We start from the raw sequence: 18,995 nt of genomic DNA, 5'->3' as shown, positions 1-18,995 counted from the left end.
ATTTAATAGGTGACATTATTGTACCTGCACTGCAGAGACGTTCCTGCAGGTCACAGAGCTGCAAAACCTGGTCCGAATCACGCAGACAAGCGCGGTGGCTGGCTTCTGGCCGGGCTGGGTGCCGGGGCTGCTCACACGGCAGCACCGGGCGCAGCCGGGGCTGCGAACTTCTCTGCGTTCAGAGCTGCTGCTTCGTGGCCTCGGCGCGTGCCGAATCAGCACACCGGGCAGGCTGCTCAGCACACAGAGTGTTTCAGGGGTGGGTGGGAGAGCCCTGGTGCTGCTTCCAGCCACGTCCCCTTTACCTCTTTTCTCTCTTACATAAGAAACCCCGAAAGGCAAATGGGTCAGAACAAGGATTTTTCAGTCTTGCTGACGTCCTGGCATCGGAGCTGTGTGTGACAGCCTTCCACAGCCCCCGCCACGGCGTCCGACAGCTACGGCGCGTAATTAATGTGCTGAAACGCCAGTGTGGAGCTGCGTGCTTTTTCCATAATACACAGAAGGGCCATTTAGATGGAGGGTGCTGGGTCAAACAGCTCTCGTGTGGGCTGTCCGCTGCTGGTCTGGATGCGCTTGAGTGCCTGCCTTGCTCCGAGCTGCTCGCTTTGCTCTGCAAAAGCATCGGGGAGGAGAAGCTGAGCAAGGCCCTGTGAGGGCGGAGGCTGGAAGGACAGTGCGCGGTGCGGCTCCGCAGGGAAAAGGGGAAAGGGAAACCCAGCGCTTCAAGGTTTGGGTGTCGCTGTGTGTGGGCGGTCGCTGCTGCTCCTGCAGACACGAGCTGCTGTACGAGTGGGGGGTGCTGACCCCGCGAGCGGCCGAGCTTCCTGCAGCTTCCCGCAGGACGGGCTGGGGAAGCCGGGGTTGCTGCGGGGCCAGGGGGGGATGAGTCAGGAGATCCGTGCATGCTGCTCTGATGTGAGGCACAAATGAAAATAAAATGCCTTGTCCATGAGTAAACAGTGCCGAGCATGACGTCAAGTTAACGAGGCCGGAGAGTTCTTCTCCAGAACCCACTCCGTGCAGAAAGCTGAGTCAGTTCCGACCACGATGAGGTTCGTGGAAGGAGCGTTTCCCAATGCTGCTTAGGGGAAACTTATGGAGAAAGTAAACAAAATCCAGCAGATATCTGGCCCCCAAGCCCTGCCCTTCCACAGGCCTCTCTCCTCACAGCGGCAGCAGCTGGGGACGAGAGGATCCCAGTGCAGCAGAGGGGAGGGGGCTTGTCCCATCGGCAAACCTCGGGGCAGCCACCTGTGGGGGACGGGAAGGGGCGGGTGGGAGCTGCCCCAAGGAAGGATGCTCGGGGGGGACCTGTGCCCTCGTGTGCCCCACCGCCCATTGCCCACGCGATGCCGTCCACCCCCGGAGCTCCCGGGTCTCATCCCCGTGAGCCAGCGTGCCCAGCCCCGGCATCGCTGCCGCCGCCGGCACGCAGCAGCAACGGCCTCGAGACACGCTCAGGCGCTGTGTTCGGCCAGCACGCGGGCAAACACCAAGTCTCTTGTTCAGCAAATTAATTGGGAAGAAAACGGATTAATAGCCTTGCTAACCGCTCCTGGCCTTGCGGGGCTCGTGTCCTGACTCGGCCCGTCTGCTCGCAGGGTGTCCCACTGCGAGCGAGCTGTGCCCCGCGGCTCCTTGGTGAAATAGTTTCCTTCTTCTCTCCCCAAGGCCATGGGGCTCCGCTCTGTTGAGGAAACTTCTTTGATCAGTAGAAATTAAACCAGGAAAATATTTTCCATTTCTGCTAGGATAAAAATGGCTCGAGCCAGGCGTGATTGATTGCCGAAAAAATTGGAGCAACCCCGGTGCTGTTTCGGAAGGCTTCCTACTGTTCTTGCGTACAGTAAACACAGAATATATTTAGCAGCAGAGCCCAGCATGAGACAGCCTCTTACTGCAAGAATAGCAGTGTCTTGTCTTTTTTTCCTTTTTTTTTCTTATTTCTAAGAAATCGGTTTGACAGAGCTCTTGGGAAGCTGCGTAGCGGTTGCTTCACGGGCTCACCGTGCCTGCCTGGAATGCCAGTGCCTTTGTTTGCCCTTGTTTACCGGGTCTAGCAACCGCCGGCCGCGGTGACTAACTCCGCAAACAGGCGCTGGGGCGGACGCGGCGCTTCCTCGGCACGGCACCAGTGACGTGCCACCACGCAGGCGGTGGCCAAACCCTGGCTCCTGGAGCAAAGGGCCACTCTAAGTGTTAGAGACATCGTTCCCAGCCCTTCGCCTGCTTTCCCCTAGATAGAGCCAGCGTGTGCTCCGCGGCCAGGGCTTGGGCCAGGCCCTTGGGGACGGCAGCTCTGCACCGCTGCCCAGCAGACATGGCAGCTTTCCACGCGGGGAAAGGTTTGCAGAAATGGGGTCTGCCCCGACAGCGTCACCCCCTCGAATCCTAAAATGCAAACCAGCGGAGCTGAAGTAAGAGGCAAGCTAAAGGCAGGGGATGTTGGTTTGTTGCAAATCTTCACGCCAGACACTCCAACCGGCATCATCACTCTCTTGATATTATGCATGCAAATAATGGCCATGATTTATTTATTGGAAAAACCCATATTTTGTAATAATGCACTTTCTTCATGGTATTTATTATTCAAATTACTCTAACTCATCATCATAAACCAGGAACCTGCTGTGCTCGTCTTCAGGTACCTACAGAAAGAGCCAGCCCCGGCCTCAGAGAGCTTGTGCTCGCAGCCTGGGGGTTTTGCCACCTCCCTCTCGCTGAGGGCTACCGGGGCTGCAGCAGCGGTGTGTGGTTACTGCGATGGTCCTGATCCTGAAAGGAGGTCAGAGACCTTTGTCAAGACCTGTCTTTGCCTTGTTTCCAAAGTGTGTTTGCTCCATACAAAGCTATTTTCATCCTAGTGCTAATGTTTCGGTCTTTGGTTCCTTTTATTTCCAAACAGCATGAACAGTGCAATGGGCTATAAACACTGGCCGTACATCAGGGACTTCAGAGCTTGAAATAAAGCCCTTTCCCAAAGGTCCCTCTGGGTATCCTTCCATCTGGCGACTCGCTTTACACCGGTGCTGTTTCCCAGCACCATCCGTCCATGGGAAAACATGACCAGTGTTTGTCTGGCGTGGGCCACGCTGTCCTCTGAGCTTCCCAGCAGGCAGAACCATAAGGTGCCAGGAGCTGCAGCCGAGTGAGCGTGTGGCTCTGTGTGACAGCCCCAGTGCCCCTGCAGCACTCACGCTGCCGCTGTAGGGATCGCACGCTGCAGCGGTGAGCCAGCCAAAGAGAGGAAAGTGTTCGGGTTCAGCGGTGGAGGCAGGTGCAGGGAGTGACGGAGAGCGTGAATGCAGCCTGCACGGATGGAGCAGAGCAGAGCGGGAGAGGGATCCTCGCGCTGCTAGCAGATGGGGTAGAGACGTTTGCCTGCCTTGTCTAAAACAGATCTAAAGCTGGTCTAAAGCGAAACCACAGGAGAAACACTGAGATTTGCTGAAGGTCTCACAGGGAGCATAAACAAATCCATCCCTTCCCTGACAGAGGGATCCTCTGAGGCTTGGGGTGGCAGGTTCCAGGGACGTCTGGGCAAAGAGCATGATAAATTGCGTGATGTAGCCGGTAGAACAGGATGATGCAAACAGCAGAACAAAAACAATGTTGGCAAGACATCTGTGGCTGTGTCTGGTGTGTCCCCAGCACAGCAGTGCCAGTGGCCCGGGGCTGGGACAGCCCCGTGTTCATCGTCTCTGCAGCGATGGCTTTTCGATCTTCCTAAGTCCCCTTCCATACTAGGGGTAATTTGGCAGCTCCTTTCTCCTCCTTCTGTGCTGTAATTAGCACTTTTTGGCTTGAGTCACATCCTTTAATCATATCTAGACTGCAGTCCCTCCCGCCAAGGTGAGTAATTCCCTGGGCAGAGATAAAGCCTTCTGCGTTTCTTGTGCTGCTGCCAGATGGAGTGTACAGAGGGGTACAGTGCTCAGGGCACGGACCCCGTGCAACTTCAGGGCTCAGGCAAGTGGCAGCGCCAGAAAGAAGGTGAAGGCAATTATTTTCTGTGCCCTCCCGTCCCTCCCAAGGGGGAACTGCAAAGCAAACTTGGTTGTTATTAATAAATTGCTTTGAGACCTGTGGCCGAGCTGTGCAGGAGAGGAGATCCCACCTGGGAGACGAGTACTGTCTGTAGCAGTACTACGTGGCGGCGGGGGGGGGGGGGGAATGACAGGACAGTGCTCTGCGAAAAGCATGCCAGCAGATAGAGAAACACGGGGATAAAAATGAGCAATCCTGGCACAGAGTGGGAACACGTGGAGAGGAATGGCAGTCATGCTTCGGGCTGGAGCTGGCGGTGGTTGCGACGGGACCTTCAGGGTTGTGACAGCAGCCAGGGGATCCTGGGATGGGGCTGCAGACCTCCCAGGCGCTTAAGGAAGGTTGATCATGAAGCATTTTATAGCTTATGAGGAGCTCGTAAGGCAGCCAGGACCCAGATAATGGCAGATTTTAATTACTTGGATATTGACGGACGTAATAAGTGTGGAGCAAACCACAAAGGGAAACCTGTGGCTAGAGGGGAGAGTGAGATTGATCTATGCACAGCATGTTAAATAACTTAAATCGTTCAGAGCCTCTCCTGGCCCCAGTTCCAGGAGCAGAGCCAAGTATGATAAATAAGGTCGGGGTTGGGAAGTGTCTAGAATCCAAATGTTTGTATTCTTGTTCGATTTCAAATATTCACGAGGACAAAAGCAGTAGCAGGAGTCGCAGCAAAGCACTTGGCTGCGTCTGCCTGGGGGCTGCGAGGGGCCCTGGGGAGCGGGGCCGGCAGCCCGGATGCCGGGGAAGCGGCTGCTGGTGCCCAGAGGCATCTCAGGAACTGCTGCACAGTGGTGGAAGGTGACCTGGGAGAGACCCGGGAAGGCGAGGAGGGAGCCAGGGGCTGAAGCAATCGAGGAGCAGGACGGAAAGTCTGAGCAAGCAGCGTGGGTGGGATGGCGGCGGCCGGGCTGGGCACGGCACGGGGAGCGACAGCCGGGTGCGGGCAGGCTGGGGACCGCGCCGGGGTGGGGAGGGGTGGCAGCGGGCGGTGTGGGGTGATGGGTGCTGCTGGGGAGTCTGCAGCGAGGGGCCCTTCCTTGGGTGCTGTTGAGAGCTCCAGCCGAGAGCTGGGAAACACCGCATGCACCAACAGGCCCCGCACTGCCCGCCCCGGGGCCACGGAAGGTTCTGGCTGCGAGGGCAGGGCAGAAGCTGAGCTGGGTCTGGGGGCAGCCCAGGACCATGCAGAGGTTGCTGCTGATATCTCCCCTTGCCCCGGGGAGGCAACCGGGCTGGGGAGTGTTTGCCATGCGTGCCCTGAAACGGGGTGGTGGGCACCCGGCAGACCTCGCTGCAGGGCAGCCAGGCGCCCTTCCTCCTTTCACCCTGCCACTGAGCTGCCACGGGGCTCTCAGAAAGGAAAGCGGCGTCCTCTCAGGCGGAGTAGGAAGAGGATTTTGTGATAAGGTGTGAGTGAGGCCCCGGCTTGCCTGGGCTGCAGAGGAAAGGGATGCGGCGCTCGGACGGGTCTTTGTGTTGATGCATCAGCAGCCGGGTGCAGCCGACCAGGGCTCTCCTGAGAGTTGGTGGCATCGAAAGTGTGCCCAGGCAGGGTCTCCTCCCACCCCCTCCAGCCTGCGCTGGGCTCCCTTCTCCATCACATGTGTTGGACCATCAGATTCCATGGAGAAAATGTTATAAAAGGGGTAATGAGGTGTCAAGAAGGTGGACACCCTGGAACAGGGCTGGGAGTGCCGTGCCGGGGCTGGCAGGCAGCTCCCGAGCTGCAGATTCGCAATGGAAATGTGTGCATCAGCGCTGCAGGGGCAGGGCTCTGTTTGCAGTGATAACACAGTTTTCTGTGTGGGTGGTGCTAATTTGGGTCTGTAGCTGCTGTTCGGGTGGTGGCCGGGGGCTGCGGCAACCCTCGGTTTTGCATCAGCTCCCTGGTCGGACCCAGCAGACGCTGCCGGCTTCGGGGAGGTGATGCCAAAATCCCATCCTCGTTCGTGTGGAGCCCGGGCAGAAATGAGCTGAACTCTGCCCATCCCACCGCAGGCAGCCTTGCAGGGTGTCCCAGGGGTCTGGGCTCTGACTGGCGCACAGCTCTCTTTCCGAATTCCCTTTGCTCTTCGTGGCCCTCGGTGGCAGAAGGGCCATCCCCCCCATGCGTCCCTGGCTCCCCCCATGCCTGCCGAGTCCAAGCTTTCAGGGCAGAGCAAGACCCCCGGTCTGCAGCCCCGTCTTGCTGCGTGGCTGCGGGCAGCGCGTCGCAGTGTGGTTCCTGACGGTGGCACGCGAAACGAATGCCAAGCACCGTGTTACTCTCAAATATTGTGGCATTTTTAGATGTAGGAGTAAATTATTGAAATGCCATGTGCTTCCAGTTGTAATGCACCTGAGACCTCAGATGTCTGCGTCTTGTGATCAATATTAGACAGCAGTGGTTTGGAAACAGAGAGAAATCAAAGCTCTCGTGAAGCAGCTGTCCCAGCCTGCCAAGGGAACAGACGGGAAGGGTCTGTGCCTCGTGGTGCGTCACTGTCTGGGTGCTGCGAGTGCGGCAGCATCCTCCCTGGATCCGACTGTGCGGGAGCTGAACTGACTAATGCGTGTGCTGGCGCTGGATGCGTCTCTCACAAAGCATTTGGCAAAGTGAACTCAAACGTGGGGAGCCCTTGCTACGCAGTTTGCCGACCTGGGTACGCCATGGTCTGACTCTGTTTCTGTGCAGTTTTTAGGCACCTTCCTCATCCCCCAAAGTCCTGTGTTGAAGGTGAGCGTGCCCACTGGTGCAGGTCACCCCTGGGTTCTCCAGAGCCCTTCGGCAGCTCTCCTCTGGTTTCCCAGCTCCCCTTGTCTCTCCCAAGGAGCCACGAATCCGCCCTCCTTCCCCCTGATGTAGAGCGTTGCTGTGATCCTGCCGGCCCAGGGCACGGCAGCGGCTGCAGGGAAGGGCCCCGGGGCTTCGCGGGGGTTTGCAGCAGGGACAAAATCCCTTTGCCCCTTCATCGCTGCTGACCAGCGTGGGTTCGGGCAGGTCACAGCGTGCATGGAGCCCAGGCATCTCCCCTGCAGTGCCAGTCTGCATCGGCTCCCTGCCAGTCCTGACGGTATTTTTCATTTACCCGGAGTGATTTTTTTTTTTCCCCTCTAAGTTTGCTGTTTTCCTGAAATGGTCTGAAATGTAATAGACCAAGACAATCATCAGAATGAAATATCTCCTTCATAAAATATGCAGCAGCTATCCAGAAATGAAGATCGAGTGGAATGAGGGCTGCCAGGCAAAGATTTAAAGGTGCTGACATGTTCCCATAGGTTGTTTACTGAAGATATCTTCTCCTAAGCCCCAGTTTTAAGGCTGCCTTTCAAAAGAAGGCACAAAATAAAATTTAGCAAGGAGGTTTAATAATTCAAGCTGCCATGTGCTGAGCTTTTTGTTGCCCTTATGGGAACAAAGCCTCATTTCAAAGGACCTTGACTCTGTTCTGATAGTGCAGGAGCAGTGGCACTGCCAGAGCTATTTTTGCACCGAGACACTGATTGGGAGTGAAACCTGTCTCCGGTGGCTGTGCCAGCAAAACCTGGACAGGCACAACACGCAGGCATATGGCCCGATTTTCCGAAAGGTGCCAATTCCAAGGAATATGGGGGTGCTCTCTCGCTATAAAAGGGCACCTTGGGCACCTGGCATTAGGAAAAAGCTTTAGCACTGCTCATGGCACGAAGATCTGCCCACCCATGGCAGCACGGCAGGGCGAGGGGAGCCCAGCCCTGCAGCCTCAGGCCAGTGACGTGGGAGGACGAGGCGAAGCCCTGGCAGCTCTGCCAAGCTGCAGGGTTGTTCCCTGGTCTTGCTTCATCTGCTGCGATCTCTGTATTGCAGGAGGCTCTGTATTAGGTCCTGGGCTGAACCCGGCATCAGGCTGGGTGTTGGTGTGCTGCAGATACCTGGTGAGGACTGTGGGTTGGTCTGAGGCGTTTTTCCCTTGCCGGCCCCTCGAGCAAACCGTATGTCCCCGGATCCCCTGCCACAGCGCAATGTTGCTCATGGAGACTTCAACAAGTGAATCCTGTGTGTACCCAGACACTGCAGGCTTGCCCCTGTGTCATCAGGAACTGCAATGAAGTTGGCAATGGAGAGTAAAACCTTATGTCCTAATGCAGCATCTCCAAGCGAACACCGGCCTCGTTGACACGCCCGGCTTTCCCGACACGCTCTGCTCACTTCTCTCCTCCGCTTTCCCCTCTCCGGTGGGTTTGAGTGACCTCAGCATCCTTCCCATGACTGGAGAGTGGTGTTCGTCAGCAGAATTCCCCTGTGAGTGGTTGTGGTCCCGCTGCAGACGCAGCTGTGTGAGATCTCTGCCTGCTGTTCAGACCGGGAGCAGGCATTTCAGCAGACAGGACTTGTACAGAACGCAGTCCCGGTGAAATGCTGGGCAACCGGGTCCGACTTCCAGGCTGGACTGCTGCTGGTTGGTCTGGGTGCCAAAGGCAGCGGGACCCAGCGGGAAGCCCCGACCTACGACCCGCAGCCCCCCGCAGCCCCCAGCCCTCACCGCAGCCCCCCAAATCCCGACCGGCCCCCGCCTGTCCCGCTGTTGCCGGGGAGCCAAACGCGGGTTTCTGCCGCCACCTCGCGATGGAGCAGCGCCGGCATGTCGCGATGGGCCGGCAGGCACCCGGCTTCGCGACGGACGCGGGGCCCGGCTGGGTCTGAGAACTGCTGCTTTGTTCGTCCGTGCAGTCCCCCCCTCGGGGGGTCGCGGGGATCGAGCCTGGGGGCATGCAGCGAGCGGGGCTGGGATCCCACGGCTCGTCCCGGTGCCGTGGAAGGATGCTGTGCCCATCCTGGTGCCGTGGAAGGATGCTGTGCCTGTCCCAGTGCCGTGGAAGGATGCTGTGCCCATCCCGGTGCCGTGGAAGGACGCTGTGCCTGTCCCAGTGCCGTGGAAGGATGCTGTGCCCATCCCAGTGCCGTGGAAGGATGCTGCACTCATCCTGCTGCCGTGGAAGGATGCTGTGCTCACTGCATGCCTTTCGAGGGTATAGCAGCAACAGTGCTCTTCTCCCTCGACGGCCTGGAGCAAGCCAGCACGGTCCTTGTGTCCCAGACGTGCACGAGTGGGAAGGGGCTGCTGGGAGGAGGTTTTGGGTGAAGAGTGCTGGGGTGGGATTTTGGCTCGTGCGCTGCAGACACCCCCGCGCCGTTGGGTCTCCTGCACCCGCTCTCAGCACTGCAAACCCTCAGGCAAGTCAGGCGCGGATCAGCCCTTCCCTGGTGGTGTCCCTGACGCTCTTCAGGAAGCTGAAGATGTGGGACCCGCCGGTCCCTTTGGCCTCCAGCGTGGACGGGGGCTTCCCCACGGAGGGGCCAGCCCTGTCGCCCAGCCCTGCGCCCCTGGCCTTGGCTTTGGCTGCTGCGGTGGTGATGTACTTGGTGACGATGGTGATGTGGCAGGACCTGAAGTCTGCCAGCGCGGAGACGCACTCGTTGAAAGCTGCGCGGAGCCGCGCGTCTCCGGAGGAGAGCACGTGCTGCTTCAGGGAGGGGGCACGGCGGATCTCCTCCACGAAGGCTCTGTGGGGCGGGGGCATGTAGTCCCTCATCCTGCGCAGGAAGGCAGCTGCGAGACACCAGCAAAGGACGAAATAAGCTGGGGGCCAGTGGGTTAAAGCACCCTGATGCCATCAGGGAGCGGCCGGACTGGAGCACCGGTGCTGGTGTGGTCCCTGGGGACCACTGTGCTGGGTGGTACCCAACACCCTGCGCAGCCTCCTGCTCTCCTCCGTCCTGTCTCGGTCCCTCCAATTAATTGAGGAAGAAAACCCATATTAGATCAGTGCTCCATTAGGTTTGAGCTTCACCCGAAAAGGCAGGTTTTAGCCCTTGCTCTCAACCTGTTGGTTTTGGGTTGTTTGGGGTTCGTGGGGGTTTTTTTTGCTATTAGAGTGGTTTTGCTAATTTCTGATAAATATATTCTGTTGTGGGCCAGACTAATGTGAAGCTGTGTGACTGGATGAGCTAAATTACTGGCAGGATGCTGTCACGCTCTGCTCCCTCATCTTTGTACCCATATATAACCTCAGTAACAAGTTGACACACAAAAAGCAGTCTGTCCATCTGGGAATTTATAGCAGCGAGGAAGTGCCTGCCAGAGCCTCGTTTATAGACTTCCTCCCTAACGAGCTGGGCAGAGCCTCGTGCCAGCCGGGCTCTGCGAGGGTTTTGCAAGGGCAAGATGGGTGCGTCCCGCCGACCGGCAGATCTGGGCACAGCCGAGGGAATCGCTCTGGCTCGGTTCTTCCCCTGCCCCTTATTTGCTTAGGGAAAAGGAGAAGCGTGTGACTTACTGCTCTCCTGGCTGTGCCGAATCCCCAGGAGCTCGTCAAAAGCGTGAAGGACGGTGCTCTGTGCCGCGCTCCCTCCGGAGTACGCCATGGGCTCGTCAGACACTCCTTCGTATATCAGCCCCTCCGGCATGGCCGGGTTGTCTTTCCAGCTGTGGGGAGGACAGGGCAGTCAGGCAGGGAGCCCCGTGGGGCGGCCAATAACTGGGGGGCTGCGAGAAGGGACCCTGGCCTGGCAAGATTGAGCAAAACCTTCCTGACCCAGCCCATGGATCTCCTCCTCCTCGCTCAGCCTTGCCAGCTGTCCTCAAACGCGAGGTAAACTCAGAAATCAAACGCTGTGTCGAGGGGCACAACAAGGTCATGGGTGTAGGGACAAATCCTGAACTATCCTTCGCCCAGGAGCTAGGGATCGTTCTATGGGATTGCTGGCGCTGGCAAGCGCCGTGGCTGCTGCTCCATCTCCAGCTCGGGTCCTGGCTCCTGCATGTGCAGAGCTGCACCGGGTGTGCGAGAGGGGAGGGGTCCCCTGTCTGGGCAAAGCAAAGTACGGGCATCTAACCTGCCAGTTCCCAGTTCCCCGCGATCCCGGTGGCCCTTAGCTGGAGCTGGGCTGCCTCTGCAGTGGACAGAGTGGCCCAGATGCTCTTCTGAGCTCTTGAAGTTTGTGCTTCAGGTTCTCCTCTGTTCTCATTACTCTTGGGGTGATATCTTTAAAGACCACGCATGACAGCCTGCCTTTATTTATTTCAGCAGAGAACAAGCCTGTAATGTGATTTCCTCCCTCTCATAAAGCTGCTCGTGCTCGGCGAGCCCGGGAACCGGGCAGCGTCGGTGCCTCCCCCTGCACACCGTTAACTCACAGCCCCTGTCATCCGGCTTTGTGCGCCTGTTGTGCAAAAATGGATAAACGCTCGCTCACAAATGGGAAGAGGAGTTATAATTTCAGAGTGATAATGTGCCTGGCACAAAAACATCTCTTGACCTTCTGAAGAATGCACCATTTCATGAGGCTTTCGGTGCTGGCTGCTAAGGCTGTTTGACTGCTGGAGCAGATTTTGCACAAAATGCAGAGAAAATAGATTCATTATCAAATACCGCAGTATTTTTAGCTCTCCCAGGGATGTATTTATAGTAACCTTTACTAGTGGGAAGTTCTTAAAAGCAGAGGGAATTTAAAAGGCATGTTTTTCCAGGCTGATGACCATCAAGACAAGGTCAGCTTGGATAAAAAATGGGAGAAACCTAATCAGGATGCATGTGGCCTTTTGACTTAGAAATGCTGAGATATGCTGAAGAGAAACAAAAATAGAACCCCCCCTGAGAAGGCTGGGAGCGGAGCAGCTGGGGATGCTCGCAGCGCCGCAGGGAAGATGAGGGATGGCAAACCCGCGGTGCTGAGCTCTCTGGGCCGTGTTTCTGCCTTGCCCAACGGACTTTTTTCAGTATTTGGGGGTGACTGTTTTTTTTAATCAGTGGAACTGTAATACAGCAACAGCAAGAGCCTTGTTATAGATGTTTGCTTAACACTCAGGGGAAGAGACCCCACTGCTTTGTAGCTTTGCATGTACAGCGTGTGAAGTAAAGAGAAATCCATCTGCTCCTGTCAAAACTGTTCGGGCCAAGAGCAGGAATGATTCATTTCTGCACAGTTATGGCTCTTGCGGCGCCGAGACCATGCCAGGGGCTAAGCTGAAGTCTGGGGTGGAGAGAAGCGGGTTGGGGGCAGACTCCAGCCCTCTGCCGTGGTCCTTGCCCCATGGTTCCAGCTCTGCACGGGCGGATCAAGCGCCTGGGATCTCCCTCGCTTGAGGGGGGCAGGACCACGTTGCCCTCGGGGCCACCGCTGCCAGGCACAGTGCCGGTCCCTTCCCCACCCTGGGGGACCCCGTGCCCCGTCTGAGCTGCCCCTTCCCTGCGCATCCCCTGCTCCCCCCGGCCCCGGGAGCCGCCAACATGGTGGCTTTGGAGGGAAAGTCACTGTACTTACCCAGAGAGGAAGATCCGGATCACACCATAAAATACTGCTGGATCCACGTAGTCTAGGAGGAAATCAGATCATAGATGTTACTGCGGGCAGTTAGTTCCCTCTGCACCAGCATTTCCCATGTAGCAGTGCTCCTCGTGCCGCAGCCGAAGCGACCCGAATCCGTGCTCAGAGAAGGAGCCGGTGCTTTGCATGATGCTGGTGCCCGCTCATCATGGTGGGCTTCCTCCAGCCGGGCTCCTTGGGGCACCGCCGTGCGTGGCACAGCATCAGTGCACAGAGCTGCTCATCCTCATATCACCCCACGCTTTTACCCCGAGCCTGTTTGGGTGCTCAGACCCCACGTGTCATCCTGGGAGCACCGAGCTCCCGCCACGCTGCTCCTGCCTCCTCCTGCTCTGTCCCTCCGAGATGCTCCATGGGCCAAGCGCGAGCACGTTTACGCTAGTGCATCCGACGAGCTGAAGCGTGCACAGCGGTGTGAGGACGCGAGCTGCCCTCCGGCTGCCGTTACCGTGCATCCGTTTCAAAGCCTTGCTCATGTCCCCGATGGCCTCTGCCAGCTCCTGCAGGGCGTTGTGCAGGGCCTCCTCGTCCAGCTGCAAGACGGCACGGATGGCCTGAACGATTGCCTGCGAGAGGAGAGGAGAGGAGAGGAGAGGAGAGGAGAGGAGAGGAGAGGAGAGGAGAGGAGAGGAGAGGAGAGGAGAGGAGAGGAGAGCAGAGGAGAGGAGAGGAGAGGAGAGCAGAGGAGAGGAGAGGAGAGGAGAGGAGAGGAGAGACGGAGCACAGTGTTGAGGGGGCTGGGATGCCTGTGCACTGTGGCTCCAGACACCCGCTGCCACCCGTGCCAGCCCACCAGCAGGTGTGCAGGGGATGGGTGCACCTGGTTGCTGCACGCCTGCGGGCGCTTTCTGGGAGAGCAAAGAGCTACGGGGCACAGCAGGAGGGAAGGCACACGCACCCCTCACGCAGGCTCACGCAGCGGTACCCTACCTTAATCCCAGGCACAGCTGCCTTCTCAACCAGGAGGGTGACGAGGATGAAGCCTCGCAGGCTCTCTCCCCCGGGCAGCGAGATGATGGTGTCCAGGTTCCTGCAGGAGTGACCAGCCGAGTGTGTGGGGGCTCGGAGAGTGCTTGCTCGGGCTTTCCCCGCACACCCAAGGACATGGTGAGCCCTTGGGGCAAAACCCTCCCGGCTGCACAGCCTCTTACCTGCACCCTGGGCAGAGACGAGCTGGCACAGAGCAAAAGGAGATGGGGGCTGCTCTGGTTTAGAGGCATCTGCACCCCTCCCCACGCACTCGCTGGGCTAAAAGTCTGGCCCGTGACTAGAGCAGCCCACGGCTCAGCCACGGCCGTGGCACTCTGCTGTTACCGCAGGGGCAGCTGCGTGCCAAAGACTGAGCTGGGTTTGTTGTGCTCGTATATCAAGAGATAGGCTCAACCTAAGCAGAGCCCCGCAGTGTCGGAGTGCTGAGCCAATTCAAACAGAACTAGTACTGTTAGAAAACAAATACGCATCTTAAATACTTACTCCATTTCCAGAGGCCTGAAGGCATTTCGGGTATTGCCAACAAATGCACAAGAAAAGGAGAGAAAAGGAGAGATGGTATAAATGGTTCAGCAAGGGACTGTGGTCCATGGAAGACAAACGAGCTGCTGGCCCGTGGAAAGCCCCGTCCCCCAAGAAGATGATCCCAGAGACCCCCGGTCCCCCACCCCAGGCACCCATGGCTACAGCCCAGCAGCCCCAGAGAATGCTGCTGCTCCCTCCTGCCCGGAAAGACCCTTCCCCAGACCGTCTCCGTGAGACAGGACCCCAGTGATGGTTTTTCAATGTTTTTGGCAGAACAAAAGTGATTTGGGAACAATTTGTCCCCGTTGTGCTGGACAGGACCTGCTGGTGCTCGTCACTGCGCCCCGACCACGGAAGGAGCCGCGCTCCGTCTGCCAGCATTTGCCCATTTACCCACTGGTGTTCTTCCTCCTCCAGTTGGCCAACACGAAGTCCGCATGGCTGAGGATAGGTGGGAGGCCAAGGGCCTGCGAGACCTCCCAGAAGGGGACGGCGAGATTTCGGGGCAGGACCTGAAGGGCACAAAGCACAGAAGACTGGGACACTGTCAGGCTGGTGAAGGTGCTGGCCATGCTCCTGCTGTGGCCTCAGGAAGGGGGCTTTGCTCCCGCGGGATGGGTCCCAGGGACCAACATCAGCCCCTGGATCCCAAGGAGCGGGTGAATCTCCTCTGCATTGCTCTTACCTTCACGGTGCCCTCCTCGCCCTCCTGCCAGAGGTAGCCCATCGTGACGAAGCTGAGCACCAGGTGGGCCAAGTGCAGCTCCTCGTGCCCTCGGAGGTGCCGGGCGCTCAGCTGCGGCATCTGCCAGGGAGACCCTTGGGAGCAAGGGGCACCACAGGCGATGCCGAGAGCCCCCGCGGTGGGGGATTCCCCACCAGCCCGGGAAGACCCTGCCAGTGCCTCACCCTGCCTTCGCTGTCACCCTGCCAGCCTCCATCCCCCCCGCCCCTGTGGGATTTGCTACTGATTTGCTGTTGCTGGTTTGTGAGCATTGGCAGCAAACTGCAGGATTTTACTCAAAAAGGTGTCCCTCTCCCTTGCGCAGGGATGGACGCGAGAGCAGCTGATCCCCTGTGCTGGAGGGGTCCGAGTCCTTGCTGAGGACGCGGCTCTGCTGTTGGTTTGCTTTTTGGGGCGTCCACCAGATGCTGCTGTGTCAGAGCAAGGTTGGAGAGCGCCCAGACCAGGCGAGAGAAGACAGGTACCTGGTGAACTCGAGAGCGGAGCCGATGGCTCGCGATGAGCTGAGGGAGGTCGTGGGCAATCTCCATCCAGGGAGCATAGGGCGCCGGCAGCTCTGTCTTGGTAGAGAGAGGTGGGAGGGAGGGCTGTTGATGCCCGAGACCAGCAGCACACGGCGCAGCAAGGCTGTGCCTGCTCTGCCCCCAGTTCCCGAGCGGCTCAGGACCGAGACAGGGGGAGAGGTGCCCAGGGGTCAAACCCGGGCTCAGCAGAGCTGGCCATGGAGCCATGCGAGAAGCAGGGACAGGCGCGGGGCAGAGCGCAGCCCCCTCCCCGAAAGAGGAGGCTTCAGGCTGTGGTGGGCGGCGGGGACACGCTGCCGCTGCCATCCTCTACGAAATAGCCAGAGGTTGTGGGAAAGGGGACCCGGAGCATCCCAGCGCCGGCGGGTGGCAGCTGAGGGGGGGACAGCTCGCAGCAGCCGTGGCACTGCCAGCACCAAGACTGGGAAGAAGTCACAGGGCTTCGAGGCAGTGGGTCGGGGGAGTGCTGGGTTTGGGGGGCAGTGGGGTGGGCACATCCCCTGCACGCCCACGGGTTGGGTGCTGCGGGATGGCCACAGCGGTCCTGCACTGGGGCAGCTCTGGGGACCTCAGCAAGTCACTGAAAGGCAGACGGAGCCTGTCCGTCCTGGGGTGGGGAGGGTGCTGGGATGGGAGCAGAGGGCTCAGAGATAAGCCCAGCCCTGGGTAAACTCTTCGGAGTCGAGGCCGGCTGAAAGACATTGTCCAAACTCTGCTGCTCCGGACCCGGCTCCGGCTGCAATGCAGAAGAGCCGTAGGGTCTGGGGAGCAAAGGGGATCGGGGGACCAGTGGCAGCCGGGGGATGCACGGGGGTCCGTGACTTGCTGCTGGGGCTGGGCAGCCCCGGGACGGCTGTGCCGGACATTGCCCGGCCGGGGGCCTGGGCTCCCTTCGCCGTCCCGCTGCGCTGCGTTTGCAGGGCTTTTCCTGGGAATCTGGCGGGGCTGCGCTCGCGCCTGCGGGGAGGGGAGGGAGCGGACACCCCCCCTGCCCGGGCCCCCAGCGTCCATCCAGCCTTGCACATCCCAGCTAATGGTTTGTGTCTGGTTGCCCTCTTGTAATACCAGCCTGCACGATCACGAATTAATGGGCGACAACAAGTATCTGCCTGTCCCTGAGCGCTCCCACTGTGAAGTGAGCCCAGGCATAAATGGCATTGCTTTTCGGCACGGAGACCTGCAGCCTGGCCGCTCGCCTCCTGCTCCCTGAAACCCTGTAAAGCCAAGGCCAAAGTGTGAATCGCAAAGCTCCTTCTCCTCTCCCCTGTGCCACTCGCTGCAGCTAGCTTAATCATGTTTAAAGTGAGGGGTTTGTCCTATGAAACTGTCTGAGTCAACACAACACGTGCCTTCCTCACTGCCTTTTATAGAATCACAGAAAGTTTTGGGTTGGAAGGGACCTCCAGAGGTCATCTAGTCCAACCCCCCAGCAGCGAGCAGGGACACTGCTAACTAGATCAGGGTGCTCAGAGCCCTGTCCAACCTGGTCTTGAATGTTATAAACTGCTAGAGAGTAGCGTTACATTGCAACCCAGCCAGAAAGCCGCTCACCAACCCCTCTATTTTTCTGCTCTCTGTCTCTTGTGGCACGCAGATGCGGTGGCACAGCCGTCTCCTACCAGAGGATGGGGAAGAAGGAAGCCATACTCCTCGGAGAGCTGGAACCTGGTCAGTGCCAGAGGCAGCGGGGTCTCCTCTGTGCCGTCGCCAGCCTCCATCACTGGGCGCTGGCCGCAGGGTCCGGACGCGCTCTGGCTTGGCGGGACGCGCCGGTGCCCGCTCCCGGTATGTGCTGAGCCAGCACCGTCCGCCCGGCCGCAGCCGCGTACCTTGGCCCGGGGGGAGGCGGGGCCCGGCCGCCAGTGGCCAGAGGGTCCGAGCAAACACGGGTAAAGGTTGCGGATAAGGCATTGTCCCAGAGCAAACATCGATCCCCAGGGTGCTCGCGGCTCCCATGGGAGGCTGCCACGAGGCGGCCCAGGGTGCTTTAGGCTGGCGGCAGCGCGGGGATGCCGTCTCCGCAGCTGGGGTTCCCCAGCATCCCAGCAACACCAAACACGTCCTGTGCGCTGCGCTCAGCCTGCAGGAACCCTGCAAGAGCCCGGGACCGTCCGTCCACACCTCGCTGGAGGCTGCAGAGCCCGGGCATGCTGTGAACGCGGCATGGACCCCGCACCGCGGCACGACCCCAGCAGGGCAGACGGGTGCTGGTGGCCCTGGGAGGGCCAGGGGATACACGCAGCAGCGATACACGAGGCACGAACGGTATCCCCAGCGCCGGGCTCACGTGAGCGGCTGCTGACGTGTGCGCTAACAATCTGCCCAGCACAGCTGAAATAAATCAGCGGGAGCCACATCCAGAGCAGCTGCCGCAGAAGTGAGAGCTGCATGGCAGGGAGTGAAACTCCGTCATCCGCCTTTTGTGTCTCTTCAGGGTTTATCTGCATTTCCAGGGAACTGCCTAATCGCTGAACGTGAGCTGACGTTGCTGTTAAATCCCCAGTGCCAAACAAAGTGCGAGACCCCAGCGATGGCTCTAACTGGCAGTAGTGAACGGGGTGCTGGTGGCAGGCCGGCACCGGAGCCCCCGCCGTGCTCTGCCCGCCGCTGCAGGCACCCACTCCCAGGGAGGCAGAGCGGACAGTGATGCGCAGAGGGCAATTAGTCCTCTTCACGATGAGGGTCCGCGGGCTGCTGACTGCATAGCGGTGCACAGGAGCAGAACTCCCTGCCTGCGGGTGGTCAGTGCTGGCGAGGCTCGTGCTGCCGTCTGGCTGGAGAAGAGACGGGGCTGAACGGGACCTCGTGGCAGAGGCTGCTGCTGCCCTGCGTTTCAGCGCGGTGCTGCCTTCGTGCCCCCGGCAGCCCGGTCCCCTCCCTGCGACAGCTGCCGCCGCCATCGCGGCACGGGGAAGCGCAGGGCCGCAGCGACGCGGTGCTGGCGCCGATTGCTCTCCGCACCTCGGAGACCAAGAGGCCCCAGGGTGGGGGCACAACCGTGCGGGTCTCTCTCGTGGAAAGGCTGGAGGGGCATCGTTTCCTGGGGTGTGCTGGAGCTGGGCAGGGCACCCCGAGCCCACCCAAGGGCGAGTGCCACCGTCCGCCTGTCCGGGGCTGCAACCGGAGCGGGGAGGGGGCCATCGGCACGGGGGGATTTCCTGGCATGGCGCCGGCTCTGATGAGCCCGGCTTCCTCTGCCGCCCCAGCCCACCCTCCCGCCGGCCCCACGCCAGTGGGAAGGAGCCTGCGGCCACGGCGAGGACCGAGCATCCGCCCCGCGCTCTTCCTGTGCGTCGGCAGCAATGGCGTCGCCGAGAGCCGCCCCAGCCGGCGCCTGGCAGGGCAGGGTCCCAGGGCTGGGGGTCACTGGAGCAGCCTGGTGGGTGCCCCCATCCGAGGGGGCTTCGCGGGACGCTCTGAGCGGGACCTGCCAAAACAGGGGTTTCCTGGGGGAAAACCGGCACCGTGAGTGCTGCCTGCGCAGAAAGCTGCCCGTGCCGAGAGCCAGCGCTGGAGGTGCCGTGGGTGCGTGGGAAGGGAAGGCTGGGGGGGCACGGACAGCAAGACGGGCATCTCTGTGGGGTGCAGGTCTGGGGGGAGAACGGGGCCTTGCAGAGCACTGCTGCAGAGGGGACGTGACCGCACGTCTCCCCCGGAGCACTGCCACAGCGGCTCTGTCCCCAGAGGTGCCGGCACGGCACGCAGGGCTGCGTGTTACCTCCACCTCTGCCAGCTCGGCCTCTGCCAGCCCCCCTCGGCCATCGGTGTAGAACCAGACAGCCTCTGGCACAAACTATGCACAGAACGG

General features: G+C 59.7%; 1 protein-coding gene across 3 annotated transcripts; it reads right to left on the bottom strand.

Moving 5' to 3' along the window:
- Positions 1-8,551: 8,551 nt before the first annotated feature.
- On the bottom strand, positions 8,552-17,115 carry LOC104333237 (indoleamine 2,3-dioxygenase 2). Of its 3 annotated transcripts, none has more exons than XM_075444665.1 (10): positions 16,807-17,115; positions 15,128-15,223; positions 14,604-14,723; positions 14,312-14,430; positions 13,877-13,891; positions 13,334-13,433; positions 12,852-12,969; positions 12,341-12,392; positions 10,354-10,502; positions 8,552-9,626 (listed from the first exon to the last, which is right to left on the bottom strand). In XM_075444665.1, the coding sequence occupies exons 1-10, from the start codon at positions 17,113-17,115 to the stop codon at positions 9,256-9,258; spliced, it is 1,449 nt and encodes a 482-aa protein (XP_075300780.1). In that variant the 3' UTR covers positions 8,552-9,255. The 3 variants fall into 3 exon arrangements, with proteins under 3 accessions (XP_075300780.1, XP_009937014.2, XP_075300781.1); XM_009938712.2 differs by having other exon boundaries at positions 15,128-15,219; XM_075444666.1 differs by lacking the exon at positions 8,552-9,626 and adding an exon at positions 9,634-9,805.
- Positions 17,116-18,995: the final 1,880 nt, after the last annotated feature.

The sequence above is a fragment of the Opisthocomus hoazin genome, chromosome 28 (assembly GCF_030867145.1).
Source record: "Opisthocomus hoazin isolate bOpiHoa1 chromosome 28, bOpiHoa1.hap1, whole genome shotgun sequence".
NCBI classification, from domain to species: domain Eukaryota; kingdom Metazoa; phylum Chordata; class Aves; order Opisthocomiformes; family Opisthocomidae; genus Opisthocomus; species Opisthocomus hoazin.
This window is presented reverse-complemented; position numbering and strand designations above follow the sequence as displayed.